Here is a 13,510-nt window from a genome sequence, read left to right as displayed (position 1 = left end):
GAGGATGCTGGGAGGGGAAGGAGAATATATGTACCTGTGGTAAAGCAGGAAGTGCTCTGACTTGGTATTTAAAGGTTAAAAAAGTCAACAACGAACCAAGGGTATATTCATAACCTAAAATGCTTTAGGTTATTATGGAGTTTAACAGATACCACAAATATGGAACAAACGCCATTAAAAATCTTTACTCACCCATTATAGCCCCACAAATTTAATTATTTTTTTTTTAATATTTTACAGTATTATTTTCTGATGTCCTCCTTGTGGTTGGGTAAACACACTCATACAAAGCACCCTATAAAGGCTCTAATGTTTGTAGTAAGAGTGTCTAAAAAATCAAAACGCATGGTCACAAGGTCAGGCCTTTATCGCCAGCCCAGACAGAACTGACTGGCATGGAAGTCCAGAGACTAACATATTTAACATTAACACTCATTCCTTTTAATGTCTGAACTCTCTACTTATTCTTAAATATTATGAACCTCATATAGTAAGGATTTAGGGTAGGACTACACAGACAAAATGCCGGCGTCAAATCACATGGGATGGAAACAAGGTAAGTGAATGCATTGTCGGATGGTGTCACAGCGTTGATTCGACGCGACACGACTGTCAGATGCAGACACATTTAGCATCGGATCAACGCTGCAACTTCATCCGACATTTCCATTACTTACCTTATTGCCATCGTATGCGATTTGACACCGGCGCCAAAAAGTCCATGTAGTCCTACCCTTAGGCACACAAGATATCAGAAATATAAAAACACTTGAATGGGAAACAACAACTGAAAAGCATCAATTGCAATGTGATGTATTTCCCATTGAAATATGCAGAATATACTAAATGTCATCAAGCTAACCTAATAATTGTATTGGGTAACATAGAGGGGTTAAGAACTTGTCCAAGGTTAGAGAGGCCTCTGGTACATTCAAAAGTCAAAAGACAATTCAAAGAGTCAGGAATTATCTCTGAGCTACCACTTTTATATATATTTATATTATATTTTATATAATTTCAAATATTTTATTTACATGTTGTAAAATATCCTAAGACTATTTGTGAACATTTACAAACTGGGTTGGCTATTGGCGCAGCTCCCTCTGGTCGTGGGTGCGAGAAGGAATAAAGGTTTGTGGGGTTGCAGCTGGGACGGGGGGGGGGCAGAAGTCTCTAATATGTCTTCACCAGCGGGGCGGGGGGCCTGGAGGGGTTTGGGGGGCCCCAAAGCAGCAACTCCGGTGGGCCAGTCTGTCCCTGTTTACAAATGCAATTAAATTGTATAAAGTCAGGAGTTCTAATGTTATGTTCATGGATGGGCAAGGATTGCTGTTGTAGGGACTAAGCTGCCAAATAAGCAGCCAACAGCTGAGAAGTTGCTGGTTTTATGGATCTGTATGTCCAAAGAACAACCAAGGCCCTTGTGCATTTTATGGGCTTTATAGTTTGCCTCAATACTAAGAAGAAGCAATACATCCAAAAGCATAAGGCAGAGGAAGGCTGAATAAGACTGCTCTGAACATTTGGAATGTGTGGAACGTACATATGGTGAGAGCATTTGGAGTGAAGTCTGGCTCTGCTTCTGTACAAATCTTTACAAAATAATCAATTCAAAATTGCATATCACAAGTTTTAATTATTTCCATAGTGACACTGTTGCTAAATCATTTGAAATGGTGCCATGTGCTTTTACCAAATGTGTTGAGAAGTGAATGAGCAGTGAGAAAGATCGCATACAGTATACATTTCGCTTTTATAATTTAATACAGTTGTGATTTGATATTAACTGTCCTTTTTCTCATCTAAAGATTTTTAAATTCTAATTACATGATAGTACACCAATATACTCTATGATATAATGAAGAGAGTGCTACAATAATACAAGATGTTGCTAGGAGTCACTGGAGACAACTATAGATGTAGTGCAGACTATAAGGGTAAGGCCACACGAGGAGATTCGGGGAGATTTTGTCGCCTGGCGACTAATCGCCTCGTCTTTTGAGTGACTATCTCCCCGAACTGCCTCAGCGTTTTTCCCCATAGGCTACAATGAAAAGTCACCTGCGCTAATGCACACGTGTCGATGCATTTTCAATAGTCGCCCAAAGTTGCCTCAGTGAGGCATCTTATAGCAGCCCTTCTGGCATTTGTCAGAATCCACAGGTTTCAAGTCAAGGCCTGAAATTAACCCCTATATCCCTGTGCAGATAAAAGGCACATGGTTTCAAGCAAGTGCAACTCTGTCATGCCATTGGTCAGTTGGGCATTCCAAATCATGCTGACAGCTTTTAAGACCAGGTCAGATCAGTCTTTGAACAGATAATGAAATCCATTATTATCTAAACTGGTAATCAAAAATAATATAGCATGTGTTACAACTGGTAACTAATAGGTGCAGGATATTTATGTGGAAGCTGAACTCATCATTAGGGGTGATTTGTTGGTTTGTGCCATTGTTACTAAGTATGAGCTCCAAGGAAAAATGTTGAATGACACTAGCATGATGGGGTTGCACTTTCAATGTCTCTGATATAGCAGTAAGCGTGGGACCTGCAAACTACATAATTGTCTGCTTTTCAATTTCTGTCAGGGCAGTTTGGAATATGGCAAAGTTATATTAATTTCCAGGGTTGTGGAAATACAGGTACAGTGTTGTTTATTTGTGAAAAATATACATACAGTTAGGTCCATAAATCTTTATGACAGAAAGGCCCACAAACAATAACTGAAAGCTGCTGCAGTAAAGGACTGGCAGAGCATTAAAAATGAGGAAACCCAGAATCTGGTGTCCATGAGTTCAAGGGGCAAATTCACTAAAGCGTGAAGGGCCTAACGATAACGCAAACTTGCCAGCGGGACGTCATTTCATTACTTCGCTGATTTACTAACGGGTGCTGGCGTAATTTCGCTAGCGAAGTGGACCTACTCTAGCGCTACTTCGCACCCTTATGCTAGGCGAAGTTGCGCTCTGGCGAAGGGACATAACTACGCTAATTTTCTAACTTGCGCATTTTACTGAACGTTACCTCTTGCGCAAGACTTGCCTTTGCCACTTCAGACCAGGCGAAGTGCAATAGAGTAGGATTGCCTCAAAAAAAGTCCCAAAAAAACGCTGGCGTCTTTTCCTTTTTTAAGGGTGATAGGCTGAAAAAGATTGTACATTTTTTTGGGGGTACCCTCCTCCCCCCCTACATCTGAACATATGGCACCTAAACTATACAGTGGGCACATGTGAAGGGCAAAATAACAACTCTATTTTATTTTATGAAGCCTTCCCAGCCTTGTGTAGTGTAATGTATTTGCTGCTACATATATGTCCAGTTTACTTTAACTTGGCGCCGTATGCAAATTAGGCATAGCTAGCATAACTTCGATTTCCTTGACGAATTAACGCTAGCGCAACCTAGCTACCATTCCCCTCCCTGAGCGCAACTTCGGATTTTAGTGAATTAGCGGCGCCCTGGCGAAGTGCGGGGAAGTATGGCGAAGCCTGCGCTAGCGGAACTCCACAGGTTAGTGAATTTGCCCCCAAGACTTCAGGCTGTCATTGCCAGCAAAAGGTTTTCAACCAAGTATTAGAAATGAACATTTTAATTTCAGTTTTTTAATTTGTCCAATTACATTTGAGCCCCTGAAATGAAGTGATCATGTTAAAAAAAGGCTTTAGTTCCTCACATTGTTATGCAATTTTTTTGTTCAACCCACTGAATTAAAGCTGAAAGTCTGCAGTTCAACTGCATCTGAGTTGTTTCATTTAAAATTCATTGTGGTAATGTACAGAACCAAAATTAGTAAAAAAGTTGTCTCTGTCCAAAGATTTATGGACTTAACTGTACATGCCCTTTAACAAACTCTTTTGCCAAGATGATTATACGATTAGTGACAGTTACAAGGAAGGATTTTAAAGCAACTGTTATGTGTTCTGAGTATGAATTACACTGAATAAATATGGAACTAAGGTGTATCGTGGCAAACATGGCATGATATGTCATAACCAATACATAAATAAGTACAAGATACATTTTCAGTTCTTTATTAAATTGCACACTTCCTGAAAGAAGATGTGTTTCATGAAGGATCCCTTACTATGGGCAGTGAAACATATACAACTATTAGGAATAAAATCAGGGCAAACAAGGGAGTGGGTTGAAGATTCAAATGAACAGTTATGAGGATAATGTGGGCAGCATAAGCTTCATAGATAGCTAGAGAGGCAAGGGCTGTGGTTGGTTTCAGAAAAAATCAGAAGGCTCAAATTAATGACTTGATTTTAGCTTGCTGTTTTTAATTATATTGTTATTTTAGAAAGCACTTGATGGGGAAAGTTGTTCCTAATAAACATTTTCTGAGCCAGTTGTTTTTGTAAAGACATAATAAAAATTTGCTGAGGCATCATAAGGATTTGTTTTTGATGCCCTTTGCAGTTTTTTAGAACACTAAGGTCAGGGCCTTCTTTCTATGGTCTGTATAACAACAGGAAGTAGCTAAAAAACCATGAAGAGCCACTCTGGTTGCAGCTTGAGACTCTGCAAGAAGACCCTAGACCTTATTGGTAGAGGTATGGGACCTGTTATCCAGAATAGTTGGGACATGGGGCTTTCCATATAAGGGGTCCTTCTCAGGTCCGGATTTGTGGAGAGGCCACCAAGGCTTGGGCCTAGGGCAGCAGGATTTTAGGGGGCAGCATGATGCCCAACCACACCCACATTGGTTCACAAACACTGGGGATGCACAGGAAATATGATAGTTTTTTAAATTTCCTGTGTGCCAATCCCCATTGCTCTGGTCCAGATGATGAAAATGTAAGCGAATAAAAGAGAGGGGATGGGGGGACGAATGACAGAGGGCCTAGGGGCGCCCACTATATAAATCCAGCCCTGGTCCTTTTGTAATTTAGATTTCCATACCTTAGGTCTACTAAAAAATAATTTTAACATTAAATAAACCCAATAGGATTGTTTTGTCTCGGATAAGTACTGCAAATATCTTAGTTAGAATCAAGTACAAAGTACTGTTTTAATATTATAGAGAAAAAGGAAGTATTTTCAAAAATGTGAACTATTTAATGATGGCCTTCCTGTAATTCAGAGATTTCTAGATAACAGTTTTCCAGAAAATGCATCCCATTCCTGTACTTTTCACCTGTAGCTTTGCATGGGAAGACTGCTAGAATCATGACTGAAACCCATCATGCTAGCTATGAACAGTCCTCAATTAGAATTTTGAAGAAAACATCACTAAAATCAGTGACCATGACAGAGGGAAATCATTTCTGTTTCATTCTGTAATTTCTAAAGAGAAAACAAACAACATTCACAAAAATTGGTGTCTTTATATTCTTTGATTTTTTTTTGAATGGATGTCATGTCTCTCTTATTACATAAAAGAAACCAATACAGGAAGCTCATCAGCAGACTACTTCTGTATCCTGCCAGCAGTTCTTGCTTCAGTTGTTACATCTGTCAGGGTTTATAAATCAACGTTGGGCAACAAGTAGTCTTGCAGATGTTAGAGGGCATGCACATTTTAGTATTGACACAAACATTGTTCTTTAGATTTTTTTTTTTTACAGACATGAATCATGATCAGCTATGGAAGAGTGAGGCTTTAGGTTGAGAGATCTGATTGACATTAGCTTTAGTTCCTATGTCAGATGCCTACAACTTGTCCAAGTAATTTAATCTCTTAGCTTCCTCATACAGAAAGTTCTCCTTGGATCTGGAAATGACGGTCAGGAAATTATTTTAGCTTTTCATATACAGAAATATTTGTGTCTTTAGATTAAACTTCTTTTTTTACTTCTTCAAAATGTGAATCAAGCTGACTTTAGATTTAAGATATGTTCAGAGATTTGGATGGCTTTAAACACAAAGATAGATATTGAGAACTTTATAAAGGGTTTGTATAAATGAGATATTGACTGATGTATATGAAAACAATAGCTACAATAGCATAGAAGTAAGGAAGTGCATCTACAAGTGCATTGGCCCCATTATTTGACTCTTATTTAAGATCTCTTATTAGAATAAAAATGTGCAGATGAGCAGTAGGTTTTTATCATTATTGCGAGCTTTCATATGGGTGAGATGTAATCCTGCAATGCTATGGAGGTATTTATTTTAATATGGTCATTGGTTAATTGAAAATGTAAATAGCCTTACAGATATACATTTTTGTATGCTAACACAACAGTTTCTTCACTAGCAAGGACAGCTGAGAACACAAGAAATTTGTTTGACTTGGTGAACCAGGGTCTTGCATAGAGCCTCAATCACCTGTTTCATTTAAAACTATTTACAAAGAGGGAACATTATAATCTGAGTCAGAAATTGTCAACAGAAATGGGGCAAATTCTGAGTATTCTGTTTCAGAGAGCTGCTTTTTACAGAGGAAGAAGCTATTATTAAAGTACATTCTGTATGAACACAAAGATTATCCAAAACATACTCCTCAGCAGTGTTATAGGTCATATTATTGCCCATGAAAGAGACAGTAACATGCAGAATCCATCTCTATGTACGCCAATTTTTCTTGAATTGTGCTAGCATTAGATAATCCAGTGCAAAACAGAGACCCGCCCATATACTTATGCCATTTGATCGCTAATATTAGAAAAACCAAGAGACGGCAAAAATCAGAAACTCAGAACTGCCTCAAAGTTGTGTATGAGGAGTGTTTATCTCTAATGGAGATGAAAAGCATTGCTGCCTCCTACTAGACATAACATTGAGATTATTATATTTAATGTAACTCATTTATGACTATATGTGCCTAAGAAGTGCATGTAGCAGCATATTTGACTGGAACCTGGAGAAAATATTTGAAAAAAATCACACTCAAAATAAGTGGATTCTCCTCTGAAAAAGAAGCAACTTTGCCAACAAAGCAATGGGAAATGCAATGGCAGATGCAACAAATTATAATCTCTGTTTCTAGGTATTTAATTGGCCTACCCAGTGAAATTAGAATTTTTGTCTGATTGGGAATAGGATTAATAATTTTACAGGATTTGTTTCAATACAAATGCAAATTTGACTTTATTTTGCTATACATCATACATAACAGTAGTACCTTATAACAAAAACACATTTTGAATAAATGATCTACATGCAAAATGAATGTAAATACATATATAACTAATTCAATGGACAGATTGACATTTTTATGCTGAGGAGTCAAGATACACACATTCTTTATTGATTGGTCAGTTTTTTTAGTATTGCACTAGTGCCTTACTAGCAATGAATTGGCCTATTGATATTTAAATGTTCTTGAATACTCTGTGGATAATGCCAGAGATGCAAGCTTTTCAGTACATGCTTTACAACTGAATATAGCAGCAACGCCCGGCCACAGAAATTTCCTGCTGCTCAACTCAAATCTCTGCTAAAATACTCATCTGCCTATCTATAGATAGATCTTCTTGACTCTTTTTGAAACCGTACAACATGTGCTTCTGTATCGGCTGTATCCTCTTACCAAAGCTAAACATCAGTGTTGTTGCTAGATATATATAAATACTAATGATTGTCAAACATTTGATGGAAATGAAACATGAAAAAAAGATATACACAATCACTTGTTATGAACAGAGGCAGAAACCACGCATTACTTATGCCACACATTGTTGGCCCTCTTTTTTTGTTACAAATCTGACAGGATATTACGGACACAAATGAGAATACTGACCCCCAAAACATCAAATCTTCCACCAGTAATTGCTCAAAGGAATTTATGTTAATGACCTGTTTCCTAAAGAAAAAGAAAAGTGATTCATCACCTACACAGCTTAATCTCTGAAGTTCACCTCGATTTACTCTTCTAATAGTTCGCCTCTTCTTCCAGGAATCTGGACACTGCTCTCTCTTGAAGGCTCTCCCTTTCGTGCTCATGATATTGCAAAATCAAATCTCAAACACAGTTCTAAGTAAACCCAAGTAAGTCCATCCACACACTTAGACAAGCAGAATCATTACCAAACACTGTTCTTGAACAGGAAGTATATTTTAGTTTTATACTGAAAGGAAGAAGAAAACCCGCATTGCTCATTCTTTCCTGTAAGCTTTCAATTTCTTCAACCTAAAAAAGTTTTAAAACGTGTTCTCCTGTCCATCTCCCGCATAGATAGAACACACACAAAGCCACAAGAAGTTGGTTATAAATTTACTACCAAGGATTAATGGGAAAATTCCAATCCTGGTGTTTGCTATGGGTGTCACACTAGACACAAAGTTATAACAAAGCACACAGTAAATCCTCCCCGCACTCAACACCAATCCTAACACACACTCCACCTAAACAATAATGGAGTCAGGAGAATATGGGGAGAGCTTTGATTACCTACAATTACAGAAGTTTTCCTTCTTTTAACTTCTGCACCCTTATGCTGCAAGTATTCCCATTATGATTCTCTAGCCAGTAAACTGAAACAACAACTAACAACATGAGCTATATCATTAATCTAATGGTTGGTATATTAATAATATTATGCAGATTACTCACATAGGTCTCTGAGCCTGATACAGTAAAATGTCTCCATACATAAAATGAGCAATTGTGTGCACATGCTCTAACACAAATCCAACCCAATAAACATAAATCCCCTTACATCCTTTGCATATCGATGTGTTCCTGTAACTTGCTAATAGCAAATGCAAACATATTGCCTCGGAGGGAAGTGCTGAGAAAATCCAACGTATGTTGTTTTGTTTAACTAAAACAAGGAAAGTTCCATTAGTCATGTACAGGTATGGGGCCTGTTTTATAGAATGCTCTGGACCTGAGATTCTGAATAATGGATCTTTCTCTAATTTAGATCTTCATACCTTTACTTAAAACTAATTTAAACATTAAGTAAATCCAATTGGCTGGTTTTGCCTCCAATAAGGATTAATTGCATTTTAGTTTGGATCAAGTAAAAGCTACTGTTTTATTATTACAGAGAAAAATAAAAACTTGGATTAAATGGAGTCTATGGGAAACAGCCTTTCCATAATTTGGCTTTCTGGATAACGGGTTTCAAGATAATGGATCCCATACCTATACTACGTTTCTAACCTCCTTAGTTGTAGCTGCAACGTACTAAGACTCTGGGGAAATGTACACCTGTGCAGTCACCCTTAAAGGAGAAACAAACCCCTAATAAAAAAAAAACTCTACCCCCCCTACATAAACCCCCTTCCCCCCAGCCTAGCTGCCCCCCCTCCTGGGGCAAATGCTCCTAACTCTTTACTTACCCCTCCAGGCAGATTCTGTCCAGTTGAGTTCACGGGCGCCATCTTCAGTAGATTCGGAAATCTTCGGAATGAGACCGGAGAGTTTCGGCACATGCACAGTTGTTGTGAATCAGAAAATTGCTCCAACTGCGCATGCGCCACCTCGACAGTCTCATTCCGAAGATTACCGAAGAGAAGAAGATGGCGCCCATAAACTCCGCTGGACAGAATTTCCGACTCATTCTGAGGGAATATTGGGGGTACGTTCCCACCCTCTTGCACACTTTCATGTGTCCTGTGCTGCTATACCTGCTCCCTAGCTCTTCCGACATACTCTCTCCAGACTTATCTGAACAAATCCCTTTCAGGAGACAGCCTGCTTCTTTCCACTGAAGGCTGAGTGCTAGGAAACCAGCCAAAATAGACACATCTGCACCCACCACAACAGACAGGCTGTCAACACAGAAGTAGTTCTGCGGACCTGCCAGACATCCACCATCTCCAAATTGCAAAAGCAAAAAATATATCAGAGAAATGGCCAGTTGGAAAAGCCCTAAATATTGTTTAGAAAAAAACCCACAACATGAAAAACTTCCCTTTTCCATACTAAGCGACCTTTATGTTGTGTAGTTTATTGCAGCTTTATCTTTCATATGGATATGATCACAGGTGTATATTTCCTAATCCAGTCATTCAATGCTCTCTAGCGACTTTTTTATACATAATAATATATATATAATATAGAGGATTTACAAGTTTGTTCTTTAATGGCAGCTTCATTGTTGTAATAGTTCCAAAATATAAATGAGAACCAAAATGCACAGGAAACCAGCTTCACTGCATTATTTCCTGTTGACTTATTACCAAGAAACGCGCATAAACAACTCCTACAGCCTGTGAGTTACAAGTTCTGCAGTGGTCCTTCAGTCCAGTGCAAAGCTGTCTTTTGCATATTCATTTGTATAATTTATATTAGTTGGTATAAACGAATTCTAATTCAGAAAGTGGGTTCTCATGTTGTTTAGGGGTTTAGGTATCCCACTTGAAACAATGACATATCCAACAGTTAATAGTAATTAACATGATGTAATACCTTACAAAGCAAGTGTTTAGTCAGAAAATCTCTGTTATAAATATACCGTACAGTAATAAGTCTGGCCTGAGTGCATTCTAAAGCTGTATAGTACACCTTTAAAATTCTGGATCAAGTGCTTCATACAGTATTAAGTACCCAACCCCCATAAACCAGTGGCTTGGTATTTGGAGAATATTCTGACACTCCTACTTAAAACAAATGGTAAGATGAAAGGCAGGCACTCAGTGAGTGAGTGACTCAAAATGTGACTCATTAAAATAAATCATAGTTAATTACAGCCTTACTGAGTGGGAATGACTAATTGCCAGTGAAAGCATGAAATGTATAAGGTTGCAAAAAACTAATATTTGCTTTCCTGCGCCAGGTTTGTAGTTGCTTATTGAGTTCCTGCCTTTTATCCTACAATTTCAACCATCCCCTAATTTAGGGTGTTATACTTAGGCCCTCCAAGTACTACAGTGAGTTACCCTTTAAATGTTTGTTTACATTTTTCTATATTTGGTTTTATAACCCCCTACTTGTTCTACATGGTGGGGAGGGGAGAAATGCAGGGTCAACATTGACCCTCACTATTGTACACTTACTGGACAGGATCAGGATGAGGGTTCAGAGATCTCTATAGTTTTGTGTGTCCACACCCAGCACAGGTGGACATTTAGGGGCCACTATAACCCCTGAAAGGTATTTTCCAAGTATAAGCCCATTTAGACCATGTAAGATATGGTTGAAAGTAGCAACAAAAAAAAAGAAGCATTTATATTTGCAGTATCATAAACAGTGATGAGTGCTGTCATAAAAATGTATTATAAACATATGAATGCAAGATCGTGGGAACTCTGAACCCATGGATATATGTTGCTGAAGCCAACAAGCATTAATCTGTTGCAAAAACATTCTTGTTTAGGTAAATAAACTGTCTGGTTTTAAAACATAAACCCAATTGCGGGGTCATGAATTCCAATGTATAAATACTGCTCAGTTTCAGATTGTTCTGTTTTTAATGTGTAGCATGACAGCACAACTAGCTGTAAAAAATCAGAACAGCTACAGGAATCACCAATCTCTGCATAAAGCACACATAAGCCATGTGAATAGAATTCTCTAGTCTGTTGGCAACATAGTATGTACATATGTATGTATGGACAGGAACATTTCCTAAGTTCTAGCAGCGTTCTAAGCCTTTAAAATAAAATTTGTAGTCCTGTAACAAAGAGAACAATGACAAATGGGTATAGCCTAGCACTAATGAAATAGAGAAAAGTTCAGTCTAGAGGAACCACAGAAGTTAGTCATATATACAGGTCAGTCATCTGCATTGATTTCCTTTCCATCCAGCCTTACTGCAGCACCTCCCAGCTACTCTGCTCCTAGCACAGATGTGCACAACAAAGGCTGCTGTTTACAGTCAGTACCAAGGGCCTGCCCACACCATGCCATGCTCCTATTCTGTTGCCTGCTGCTACCAACAGCCTGGAGTTATGTTGGAACAGGTTCTATTTTTGTATTTATACATTTATAGTTCAGATTCTCGTCAGCAATATAAACAGCAACCCTTGCATTGCAATGAAAAATGATCCCTTTTCAAACTTAACTTCATCATACTATAAGCAATACTCACAGAAACCCATAATACTGTATAAACCTGCTTGTACCCGTTACATGCAAGTCAACATAGTGTCAACAACACTTTCGCCAAAGTACCAGCATGGTTCTCTTTAGAATATGCTTTGTTGCGTGTTTACTGCAAACCTGTGATCTGTGAAAACAATTACTTTGTGCCCTACAATAGTTCAATTAAAATGTTTAAAATGCTTAAAAAAACATCTTGGGACAGATTTACTAAAGGGCGAAGTGGCCATCGCTAGTGAAAATTCGCAAGAAATACAACCCGCAGGCCAATTTATTAACAGGTGTAGAGGACAATTCGTTAGCGAAAGAGACCGTCACTAGCTCAGTTTTGCGCCCTATCACCAGACGAACTTTCGCTCAGGCGAACAATCGTTACTCGTTTCACCAGAGTTTCCTTCGTCACCTTAGACCAGGCAAACTGATAAGATAAAGCTACATCCTCCTCAATCTTATGTCAGTGACATCATATCCTGTATGCCAGAAAGTTCTAAAAAATTCTGGCATTTTTTCATATTTTTAAGTGGGATTGCCTTCAAAAGTTCTAACTACTAAAGATTTTTGTGTTAACATTTTTATCCAACCATTTGAGGGGCATGCCACATTTGTATTAGAGTGGGCTCATGTCTAGGGCATTAGAGGATCTATTTTGTCTTTATTTTGCTTCCTTGGACATTTTAAATATTAAGTGGTCACTTCAAGCATTTGCATCAACATCTCTAATAAAGACGTCCATATGATCTACTGTATATGTATTCACCCTATTCAAATTGACCTAAGTGTAAGAGTACTAATGAAGTTTCGAAAGGCAGAAATAAACGTAAGCGAAAGTTTGCTATGAAATGCTGGCGCTAACGAATTAATACTAGTGAAACTTCGCCAGCATTCAGTTACAGAGACGCAACTTCTCATTTTAGTGAATTAGCATAGTGGCAACGAATTTACACCTGGTCAAGTGGCGCGATGTGGGGCAGACCCTTCGCTGATGAAAATTCACCCTTTTGTGAATTTGCACCCTTGCCTCCTCCTCCTCTATACATCCGTTACTTACATATGTGACACTCTATGGATGCTGGCTAGTGCAGTAGTGACATCAGGCTATGTAATGGGGAAAAGACCCAAAGTGTTGAAGTAAAGATGTAGACAGGTATTTGCCCTGAACCCAAGTCTGGTGTTATTACAGTGGCAATAACTAAAGTGACGTTGGCATATAGCACAGGTACGTTGAGTAAACAAAATAGTTGGGGGAGGCAAAACAATACTATTGGGAATAGTCAAATTATTTTAAGTAGACAAACAACTGTATAGTAGTGATCCAAATTATAGAAAGAACCCATTATCTGGGGGATCACAAGCATTCTGCATAACTGGTCCCATAGCTGTACATTATTATAGAGATGTTAGAGAGTGACCTATAAACATGTGTATACAGCAGCCTTGGTGTTGCAAATACATGCAGCACTTTTGTTGTGCATACTAAAATTGTAATACAACAAATCAGCCATCATTTTTTTATTCAGCCAAATACTGAATCCTGTGCAAAAACAAACCAAACCTGGACCCTTATTGGTTT

General features: G+C 38.3%; 1 protein-coding gene across 8 annotated transcripts in view; it reads right to left on the bottom strand.

Annotated features, from left to right (window-relative positions):
• dock10.L (dedicator of cytokinesis 10 L homeolog) overlaps positions 1–13,510 on the bottom strand; it is a 161,155-nt gene that overhangs the window by 102,896 nt on the left and 44,749 nt on the right. The window contains exon 1 of one of the 8 annotated variants that reach the window (XM_041563379.1): positions 7,785–7,990. The exons of the other annotated variants lie outside the window; for them this stretch is intronic. Within the exon in view, the coding sequence (XP_041419313.1) occupies positions 7,785–7,892 (108 nt within the window). The 5' untranslated portion in view covers positions 7,893–7,990. Of the gene's footprint in view, positions 1–7,784; positions 7,991–13,510 lie in introns of those variants that run through there. 8 annotated transcript variants of the gene reach the window in all.

This window comes from Xenopus laevis, chromosome 5L (genome assembly GCF_017654675.1).
Source record: "Xenopus laevis strain J_2021 chromosome 5L, Xenopus_laevis_v10.1, whole genome shotgun sequence".
In the NCBI taxonomy this organism is placed as follows: domain Eukaryota; kingdom Metazoa; phylum Chordata; class Amphibia; order Anura; family Pipidae; genus Xenopus; species Xenopus laevis.
The sequence above is the reverse complement of the archived record's forward strand: the minus strand, read 5'-3'. Positions and strand labels throughout refer to the sequence as shown.